This window comes from Manacus candei, unplaced genomic scaffold (assembly GCF_025592945.1).
Source record: "Manacus candei isolate 608988 ecotype Guabito, Panama unplaced genomic scaffold, ASM2559294v1 h1tg000028l, whole genome shotgun sequence".
NCBI lineage: Eukaryota > Metazoa > Chordata > Aves > Passeriformes > Pipridae > Manacus > Manacus candei.
In genome coordinates this window covers 31,091,221-31,102,617 of record NW_026138076.1, presented here as the reverse complement: position 1 = coordinate 31,102,617, position 11,397 = coordinate 31,091,221, and the positions used below count along the sequence as shown (strand labels likewise).

The window sequence follows — 11,397 nt, the reverse complement described above, 5'->3', positions numbered from 1 at the left end:
CATCTGTTGCTTCGCACCCTGCCTAAGTAGCCATTTCTTCATTCTTCTTCTATTTGACTCATGTGACTTTCAGAGCAGTAGCACTGAAGCTGAAGTTCTGGAAACAGACCTGAGAAATCCCACAAAAGCCTGAGTCTCAGGCCAAAAGCCTGAGGTAAGGCAGGGCTGGTGCTAAGACGGAACAGACTTGATTTCAAAAAATGATTTATGACTCGGGCTTCTTGAGCCAAGGTAACATGAACAGTCTCATAAGGAGTCAAAACAAATTCCAAAAATTAAACAAGAAAGGCCCTCTCCTTCTCTTCCTTACTTTTTGGGAAAGGTAGATGTGACTAGGGAGCCACGGTGATTTAAATGTTCATCCTGACAAGACCACTGGCCTTAACAAATGCTATGCTATAGTGTCATGCTCAATTTTAGCTTACTAGTGATTACTGAATTAATGCACAAATTAAAATATTCAACTCTGCCAAAATTCACTTCTACCCTCCTGAGCTGTTTTCACTGAGTCCCTACAGTATATCTTTGTGTAATATGCTATGGGAACTGTTCAAATAGCATTGCAGACCTGCCTGATCAGGAATTTCAGTTTGGGAAACATGAAAATACACCCATCAGTTTGTGATGGTGAACTAGCATAACATGTGAAGTAACTGCTCAGCAAAATACATGGTGCCTAAGAAGGTGAAAGGCCATGCACACTGGAAGAAGCAGGAGATACAAGAGAGCATAAATAGAGTTTATCTGACTCCATTTCCTGAGCCTGTAACATGCTTCTGTGTTCCAAAGTAATTCCAAGTACAATAGTAGCTTGCCCATAAACAGGAAACTAAATAATTCAGTGCCATATCACAAATATCAATAAGAAAAGGAACTCAGCTAATGCTGAGGAGAAATACGACTCAGAAAGAATCACAGAAAATTTAAAAAGCTTTTAAGCTGTCTGTTAATATTAAAATCTGCTTTAAGGTTTAAGAATATCAGAAACATTTATCAAATGAGACATGACAAAACATAGCTCCATGTGTTAAAGAGCGAAGCATGACACTTTGCAGACACTGAGAGTGACTATTCAAGACAGGTATTAATTTACCTTGGGGCCAGGAAGTCCATGAGGTCCCTGAAAATAAAGATACTATTTTTCATTACAAAAATACACCACCATTTTTTAAGGGTTTGTTGTTTTATGGGGGTGCAAGTTGCACCTATATTTTTGTAATCACAAACAAAATGCAGCTGTCAATAAAGCACCTGTAAACACCTGATTCTTAGGTTGAACCAGATCACTAGCACATCAACACTAACATAGGCAGGTGCAAACTTTTTTCTTTACTTCCTATGAATTTTAAGACATGCAAAAAAAATTGTAAATTAGATCCCTCTCTAGTGGCCACATATTCTCATAACACTTCTAGTAAGCAGGCATTAAAGTGGCAAGAGGGCTTAAGCCCTTTCTAGCCCCACTCTTCCTCCCAAGCTTACCATAGGGCCTGGAGGACCATGTGGCCCTGGTGGTCCAGGTGGTCCTATCATCTACAGATAAAAAACAATGGCATTAAATCATGCAGAGTAAAGAACTCCTGCAAAAATACCAGAAGTCAGACTGACCCTCCTGTTGGCAAGTACTCACAAAAATAGCAATGCAACAGTGAACATTGACAGTGTATCTAGACAGGGCTTTAGGAATGGGAAGTATTTTGATTTGAAAGACAGGGTACCAAAAGTGTAGATTTGCCTGTGCCATATGGCAGCTTGCCTGTCTCCTGATTCTTATTCCTAGGGTCTACGATACACTTTAAGACACTATCAGGAAAAAAAAAATCTCTGTAAAACAAACAGTACTGAGCAGGGATGCTTGAAATTTTAACATTTTATGGTATGTGCTCTTTAGTTCTCTCTTGTACTACTTAATCAAGAGAAACAGAAGAAGATGATGTGTTATTTTATCCCTCCTCAATACTGATGAATGGAAAAGATACTAAATTCAAGCTAGGCTTTGGCATATTTTCAAAATTGCCCTTTCTCTCTCCTTTTATTTAGTTTAGACCACTTATACCAAGAATTCTCAAAAGCCATTAAAATAGGTAATCAGGTTGCTCAGCATTTAGCGCGTGCGTATTCTCTACTGGTTTTCTGTGTTCCTAACAAATCCATGGAAGGAATTTTATGATGATATATACAGTTTAACATCACCTCTCTTCCTGGATTTAATCCCAAAGGGCTGTTATCATAACCTGCAGAGTGGTAGCAGGGATGCTAAATCAGGTCTCCAGGCTTATGCACAACCACTCTGCTACACTAGCTGCTGGTGATGGCAACAGTGGCAACAAGATGCACTTTGAAACCTAAGACAGATTCCACCATCTGTGAAATCTCCTGAAAACTGAAAGCCTTCCTTCAAGTGAAAACAAGCAGAACAAGATGAATGAGTTTGTGAATTAATTTGTAACTAATCTTCATTTCAGAGAAAGAGACTCAGAGATGCAGGGTGCCTATCGTGTCCTGTGACAACACAGGGGAGCCTCTGATTCCTCAGAACCAAGGTCTTCTGTCACCAGTGAGAAGGCAGTGGTAGTTAACAACTGCTTTGAGGTCTCCTATCCTACTGTGCTCTGATAACCTTAATCACCCATATCATAAAGGTACTTTGTGGGAGATTGTTTGCTTAGTGTAGGTTTTTTTGTGTAGTTGATCTTTGGTTTTGTTGCTTTCCTTGTTTTTCTGTTTGTTTTTTAATGCCTTTGCAATGCTTTGAAAAAAATCAGGAGAATGTCTGGTCTCATAAAACTAGTCACTACCCTGGTCATACATCTGAAGTCAGTCTAGTCTGATTCTCACTGGACTTTCTGAGATTCCCAGAATATAACGTGTTGAGACATGTTACGGTTTGTGTGGGGATTTTTTTTTTCCCCATTTATACTTTGATTCATAACAGACCCAGAAGGCTTTCACTGAAGCAAGCAGGACTGTTGTTCATAGTGACAGAACAGAACAGAACAGGTATAATTCCTTAAACTTAACCTGTTAAAACTTAACCTGTATTTAGCTCAATGACCAGAAGTCTGTTTATTCGCAGGAAACATCAGTCATGATGAATATGAAGTATTGTTCAGAATCAAAAGCTGGAGAACCATTGCTGGACTCCTGTGTTCATTGCAACACCACACTGAGACTTACTGAAGGACCTTGGGCACCAGGGAAACCAGCATCTCCTTTTTCACCTTTCATACCATTGGCTCCCTACAAAATCATTAGGAAACAGCATTTATAAACAGCTTTAATCTCATTAGCAATCAATCTAGAAATGACAATATTTATTTGCAAATAATTCTAATTTTAAAAAATAATAAGATGGCACACATATAAAGGAAACCCTTTTTAAAAGTTTTGGGATTACTTTATAAATAATTGTTAACAAATGTAAAGGGATGCTTTCATATTGATAGCTATCAATTGTGGCAGGATATTCCTGACAATTCCTTAATCTGATACTCCACTCATGATATATTCTACTATGGATACAATTTCAGAACAGTTTCTGTTTTTACTGAGAAATTTCATATATATATATATATAAAGAATGCATCCCATAAATATTGATGAATTTTCTCTTGCTCCTCAATCTAAGTCATCTGAAATTCCTGACAAGTGTTCAAAACATAGCTCCTTTTTCCTACAAGCTACACTTGACCGAGTTGTGCCGTATATTACAAGAGAGGTACAATTCTGGACCTCTTCCCAATGCAATACTGTTTTTGACTGTAAGCGTAATGAAAAATTCTGACAATGTTACACATCCTCCTAGATTAGCTGCAGAACAAACTCACAATTTTCTCCCCAGTGCTTTCTGTCCTGTTTGCAATTTATCAGCACTGTTGGAAATTCCTGACAATGTAAGAGAGAAAAAAAAAAAGTATTTTAGCTAAAATTAAGTAATTATTTTTTCATACTCACTGGCAGGCCAGGCAGTCCAATTCCTCCCTTTTCTCCAGGCATTCCAGGATCACCTGTATCTCCTTTTGAGCCCTTAAGACCCTAAAATATGGACTTATTCAGCAAGTTATGTAAAAAAACCAGAAACACCAACAGAATTCTAGCTTTGATCCTAATAAGCTGAATAAGTCACGTGCATGCATATACCTTTGCTATTACAATGTAGAAATGCAGACATCATTAGATCACAGAGTGATCTATGCAGCAACATAATAATAATCTTTATTAATTACTATCATAATAGTATTAAGTTAGATTATGAAATCTAAGTTACAGCTGGGATCATGGAAATTTCTTGAAATAACCTATGATTGCTCATGTGTTCTTCACTATGTGATTTACACATAATGTACCTGCTCTCCATCAACTCCCGGCGTTCCTGGAGATCCTGGTTCACCCTGCAAAAGATAAGATGGAGTTGCATTATCCCAGTTGTCCCAGACATTTGAGGAAAGAGGCAGGAAATTGCAATAATTAAAAACAAAAAAAGCCAGGGAATATTATTCCAAAAAACCCAACATATGTATAATTCCTATATCGAAAAAATAGCCCTGCTGATTAAGACTTCAGAAACTTTGGGTTGCATAAAGACCAGACAAGTGCATAAAAAGAAATGACAAGAAGACAAAATCCCAGGAGTGAAAAGACCCCAATCCAATGGAAACTTTGCCCACTACCACAACAAATGTGGAATCATGGTTCTCAACTTATGTAAGGTACACAGAGACTTCATCTTTTCTTTCCCTGACTAATATGAATCATCCAGTGAAAGAGTTCACATTCACAACACTGTCCTACGACCAGTTCCTGAGAAGCATTCTCTAAGGGAGCAAATAACACTGATGGGTAGAGTCTATGATATCAGAAACAAACTCTCATAGTGTTGAATTCTGCTTTATGTTATAGATTTTGAATGGAAATGCTCATCTATATGAAGGAATACAACCTCCTCCACCCTCCAACTCCTCTGTGTTTTACAATATACTCTGGGCTGCAGAAATGCTGGGTAGATGATAACACAAAAAGCAATTTCTGCACACTTAACTGTGTATTCTATTATCAATTTTCACATAGAAGAATGAACTTTGTTTCTCACAATTTCTCAAAACAATGAAAATGTGTATTGTGATGTACCTCCATATGAAAGATTGGATGAAGTCTAAAACTGAAATGTCTAGTTTTGTTGTTGAAGATGCACATATTTGCTCTTGAAAGAGCTTAGAGACACTGAGGGAACATGCGATATCTAGTATTTAAGAAATAGAGAAATATAGCAATTAATTTAAAAGCAATTTAGAGAGAGTCCACTAACTTCAACACTTTTTTTTTTAAAGTGTAAGCAAATTTATTATTTAAATTTTATAGAACAGTGCAGCATATGGTATTCATTGCCTCGGTGTGGGCTGCTCACTAACCCTTCTGGTATACGTACAGAACCAGCCAGGTGGTATTAGCAGGCCTGGGTTTCCAGCCAGGCTCCTGCCCACAGGCTCCTGTTTTAATTTTTACCAACGTTAGAAAATACTGTACTTATTTGGGTGGGTACCACCATGACAAAAGCTGCATTCACATCCACTCATACTGTGTCCAGTGGTATCTTGCACACAGTTTTGCCTACCTCATTCCCACTCAGCCAGAAGTGAGGCATAGGAGCCACTGTCTGGTTGCGTGGCTACTTTGCAATGTCCTAAGAATCAGCCTCAGTGCAGACCCCTGAGTTAGATGCTTCTGCACACTTTCGGTACTAATTAATTTTTCTGGCTCTTAGTTGAGCATCTGTGTGTGGTAACCAATCAAAGTACCTATTCTGGAAAGCTACAGTTAAAGAATCTGGGATACAAAGTTGGAAACATGCCATATTTGGTAAAATTACAATTAAATAAGCTGAACCAGAAAGCTCCTTTTACCTGTGTGCATACATCATTTGAAAAAACAAAACACTCCACCCTTAAGATACAATGGGTAAAATAAGGAAGATCACCTTTGGCCCTTGCAGCCCTTGGGGTCCTGGTGGTCCTGGTGGTCCCTAAACAGAACATACAAACCTCTCAGCTTTTAAATAAATTCCTGAAGAACTTGCCATGTAAGCACAGGGTGAATGTTAATACAGCCACTGTAACAAAATGGGTTAGATTTTGAACACAAGGGGAACCAAGACCATTTATGGACAAGTTGTTAATCTATGACAACTCTCCAACAACCAGAAGGGTGCCACAAAAAACAGTGTTAAAAGAACAGTTCAGGTCATATTTTATCATAAAGTCCTCTGCTCCTATTGAGGAAATGGCAAAGCTAGTCTTAATTGAAGGAAGACCAAAACTCACCTCAGCCACATTTGACAGCTCTCACAGCCTGACTCAAAACAAGTGAAGATCAGGAGAAATCTCCAACCGATTGCAAAGAGGATTGTGCTAGAAGATGTTAAGTGCATTTGGGGATACCCAGTACTTTGTGAAAGTGCCATGGAGTAATTTCTGTCATTTCTACCTCAGATTGTGGACACAGTGCCACGTATCAAATACTGGTCTGGATGGTGCATAGTGAGGATGCTTTAAAAAACCCCCACGACAACATTTAAAAATCCCCTGAATTAACATAAAGAAAGGGTATGTACAGATGGGAAAATACGACTAACAGCAATCTTGCAGCAAAGAACTTGAACCAAAAAAGAAGAATAAAATAATCTGTTTATACCAAGTCTGCAGCTTTAAGGAGTGGCTGAACCTGCAGGACTATATGCATCTCCTATGTGGTGTCACTATTCTCAGATACTGTGTCTGGCTGGATGCAGCTAAACCTCCTACAGAAATTGACTGGAGTAAGAAGACTGAAGTCTTCAGTTGTCCACACATTTAGGGACAGGTCCTGGAAATTTTAACTATTTCTGAGATCTGATAAGATGGGAAAACAGAATTCCTCATACTTGGGCTTTCTACTTAACTTATTTATAGTAAGTAAAGTAACTGAGGCAAGCTTTCTTTCCAGAAAACGTTTAATTTTCATCTGGTTTGAAAACTCCTAAATGAAATTTCTTCACAAGCCAATTTGAAAGAACTGAATTTCTAACCTGAAAATAAGGTCGTTTGGTACTCAAATCCTGCTTCATGTTTTCACTTGACTCCCAGGTAGACAACCACAGAGAGGAACATACACCAAAAATTCCAAAGCAGCTGTCTGCCTAGATGTGTACATAAAGTACTGAGTTCTTTGTTTTCCTGGTTTCTTGGTTAAGTAAACTTAAGTTTTGCCATTAATTCAGCAGGAGCAGAATCGGTTCCATTGTTGGGGGGTGGCTTTCAACAATGGGTTTTCTGTTATGGGAACACCAAACAAACAAATAAATACATGCTATGATGAACCATATGACATCCAATGAAGACACGTCCTGAGCTAGCAGAATGATGAACATGTTGCAACACAAAGGAGAAGTTTTACAACACACCGTAAGTCATGCAATAGGAATTACCGTGACAGTCAGGGTGGCAATCCTCTGTTGGCAAAATGCATTAACAGGAGACATCATTAGCAGAATTAAACAATTATATAAATTACTCTGCTTGCTAAAGTTATAATCGTCACAGAACCTATGCTGAATCTGGGAGAGATCACACCTCCAAAAACATGAATAAAATTCCTGTGATTTTTAACTCTTGGTGTTGTACTAGCTTCTTGGCTTCCATGGGGATTAGGGTTTTACATAGGTGAAAACTGCAGGCTTTTGTGCAACTTAAGAGATCAAATTAATGATGACTAAATAGCAGAATCATAGCAGAAGTCTTCAAAAAGGTTTTTTAAATTTTTTAGGAAAACATGATGAGTTGGTGTCATAAGTTGACTAAAAGACTAGCCCAATGCTTTGTAATGTCTGCAGGTTTTGCACTAATGTTTAATTAATAGAAACAATTCCTAGAGTGGAGATATAAGACTGATTTTCATATAGAAATGCAGTTAAAAATCCCAAAATGCCAGTTCACAACCCACCTAAGCATACTACAATTCTGCTTTAAATGTTTGGAAAGACAAAAGATATTTTAATCATGGAAGGAGGTAAAATATCTTGACCTAACACTATTTTTTTGCCAAAGAATTTAAAGGCAAGTGAAAACATGTTTAAAACTCATTTAAATGCTTTTCTATATTTTTAAACAGAGTAAAACCTCGAAATACTGCAGCTTGCACATGCTTTCCTTTTGCTTGTCAAGAACTTACTGGCCTACACGAAACAAGAAATATTTTGCTTTACTTATTTTTTTCATGTGCAAATAAAGGTTTGCAGATCTTCTATTTTAAGCTTTAAAAGAACCTTCACGTCAATACAACAATACATACTGTTGGCAAGAATCTGGAACCTGCTTAATACAAAGTACTTGAAAAAATTGTTCTCTAACACGTGGCTTTAATATACTCATACCCTTTGTATTTTAACATATTAATGGAAACATATCAAGAACTTTAAAGATACTGAAAAGTTCAGTTTATCTAGATATGAAAATCTAAAATAACCATTGCAAATTACTGTTTACTCATTCTCACTAACAGATTCCTTTACAGTAGAAGGTTTTTTAATATCTAATGCTGTAGTTCCTACAAATGTTATATTTTCGAAGCTACTGCTTTTTGCCCTGGGAAATTCCGCAGAGTAAGTCCAAGGAGCAATTCTGATAGAGATATAAATTTTGTATGTGATCTTCCAAGTGAAAGCCACATACTCTCAGCAGGGGTCTTGCTGGGACTATGAGGACAATTTTAGGATTGCAATTTTCAGTGCTGATGGACTAAGACATTCTCCACTGACACATGAGATGGAATAGGAGGCAAGAGGAAAAGTAACTGAATTGCTAGACTGCATGATGATTTATTATTGAATTATAAAAAATAGCCAGGCAGCCCAGAACTTGCAATCTCTTGTCAACTTCTTAGATCAGCAGGGCAAATTATGTGCAAGTTCTCAGTCAGTGCTGAGCACTGGAAGTTCTCATATACTTCCATGAGAAAACTGCAAATCTCAGAGAATCTGGCACCAAGAGACTTAGAAATGGGTGTTTGCCATCTGAAAGGACTGAGCTGGATTTGGCAAGCATATTTTCAACTGATCCTGTATAATCTTACTTACACCCTCCCTGCACAGCCATTCCCATTAATATCAATTATTTGTTGCCCTGAATCAGAGGGTGATGACATTTGAAATTATTTGCAATGGGATAAAGGCTTCCTAATATGTTTCAACCACTGTGAAAGGCTTTAGTCCCTTTTTAAGGCTTCTTTATGTGCTACAGGTTTTCTGAGGAAGCTTGAAAGTAACACTGATGCCAGAGTTAAGATACAAAGACAGAATACAGGAGATACAGGGGCTAAAGCCCCTGGTAAATCTGTGTCTGGCAATATACAACATTAATTTCAGGCTACTTTAGGCATGTAACTCAGAGAGTGGACTGAAAGTTGTGTGCCTGAATCCCCTTACAAGCAAACCAAATGAGACAAATATAATGCAGAGCCTCACAATATGCCTCTGCAGACTTCCCCATAGATACCAATCACAATGAAAGAGTGGACTTTGCCTTAACAACATACAGGCTTTTAGATTTTAGTAAAGGCAATGAGATTTTTTTTGTTTTCCAAAAGGGTCTTGAAAACATGGTCAGACATTTACCCACTCCCACTGAGTAAATGCAAAAAAAAAAGTTCATCGGCTCCAGTGAGAAAGTGATCAGGTACACAATGAGCCAAATCCAGTCTTCAGTTGCACATAAGCAAGCCATTCACTTCAGTGGAGTTATACTGCACAGAATTTGCATCTGAGTATACTGCCATGTAAATCACCTTGACTGCAATGACATATGTCATCTTGGTCCTTTGCTTTTATGCAAACACTCATTCATTCTTTTTGTAACCCCACTTTAATCCTCCACACTTTTCTGCACACCAGTCAAAATAGGTTTTCCAGAAATGAATAAGTGAGAAGGCCGGTGCTTGCTCTATTTAACATACTCAAGTTGCTGATTGAATCCACAGCTTGCTAATGGAACCATGTTATATGGTTTCCAAATCTCAAATATTCTGCTCTTTGCATTTTATAGGAAGAGGAAGAGAAAAACAAGGAAAAAAAGAAAGACCAATATTATACTACATGAATTGAAAAGCAGACACTTCTGTTGAACCTGTGTATGTGGTTTATTACATGAATTCAGCACTAAACACCAGAGCCAGCAATGAATCAGCTTTATCCTCATTAGATGATGTCAATATTCTCCAGGGGACATGAAACCAATTCACTCAGCTAAATTTTATCAAGGAAACAGTTTGTCTAACACCAAACAGAAAACCTGGTTCCCAAATATAGAAAGTGATTGCTGACTAATAAGCTCAACAATTTTGCACACAAAACATATTCAAGGTTTATGCAAAAGAGAAATACAATGCTGTCCAACTGCTTTTTCCCAGACCAGACTAAGCCAATCCAGCCTTATGTTTGCATACCTGCAGAGCTTCATGGATATTGCCATTATAATCAATTATCTCTGTCGCACCTTGATCACCCTTCTGTCCAGGTGGTCCCTGTAATACATTTTCCATAAAAATTTTGAGACAACTGCCAAAGACTATTCTAGACTCTTAACCACTGACACATGCTTTAACTTGATTGTGGAGTGTTGGAATCTTACTGTACTTACAACATACTACTACAAAACACAAAGATTAGCATTAAAATTAAGATTGTTTTAAAAAAGAAACAAACTTTTTTAAAAAAAAAGATAAATAAGCAGGTCAGTACACAGTGACGTGTGCTGCAGTGGGAAAGCAAATATATGAAACTTTCAAGGGGAAATATTTAAGCAGTTTGATACTCTAGTTCTGTATTGGCTGTGAACAATGTCAGAACATCTGGCATGTAACATCCAGCCCACAAACTGTGAACAGGAGACTTGCAGTTGGGATGTTAGTCATATTAAAGGCCAGTTAGCAACACACGTTCCAACAGAGTCTAGTGCCCAATTTCATCTCGAGTTTTAACTAGAGTTACTCCTGCAATTTCAGGTCATGTGAACTGAATCTAAGAGTATAATACAAAGAGCTGTGATGAAAAGTAGACTTACCCGCGGACCTGCAGATCCCGTGTCACCTCTGTCACCTGTATCACCCTATGTAAAAATGATATTTGAAAACAGATATGCCATTTAACAATATATCACGTAGTTCTTCCCTTTCAAATATGTTTTCTTATATAAACTGGTTTAAAGGGCTGGCCTCTCATTCTAAACAGAATGTGGATCTTAATGAAAAGAAAAATCAGTGTAATGATAAACTTGACAATGATGAACTTAGTTCTGTGTGAATTATTAGAGTGTTGTATTGGTATGGAGTAAGAAATACCGAGGAACAAAATAAAGACAGATTACCAATTCA

At 37.6% G+C, this 11,397-nt stretch overlaps 1 protein-coding gene across 1 annotated transcript in view; it reads right to left on the bottom strand.

Moving 5' to 3' along the window:
- The window catches only part of COL25A1 (collagen type XXV alpha 1 chain), a 310,364-nt gene that overhangs the window by 22,973 nt on the left and 275,994 nt on the right, over positions 1-11,397 (bottom strand). The window contains exons 22-30 of the mRNA XM_051789718.1: positions 11,088-11,132; positions 10,471-10,548; positions 7,460-7,483; positions 5,975-6,019; positions 4,347-4,391; positions 3,955-4,035; positions 3,178-3,240; positions 1,483-1,533; positions 1,094-1,120 (exon numbers count right to left, since the gene is read on the bottom strand). Of these exons, the coding sequence (XP_051645678.1) occupies positions 1,094-1,120; positions 1,483-1,533; positions 3,178-3,240; positions 3,955-4,035; positions 4,347-4,391; positions 5,975-6,019; positions 7,460-7,483; positions 10,471-10,548; positions 11,088-11,132 (459 nt within the window). The remainder of the gene's footprint in view (positions 1-1,093; positions 1,121-1,482; positions 1,534-3,177; positions 3,241-3,954; positions 4,036-4,346; positions 4,392-5,974; positions 6,020-7,459; positions 7,484-10,470; positions 10,549-11,087; positions 11,133-11,397) is intronic.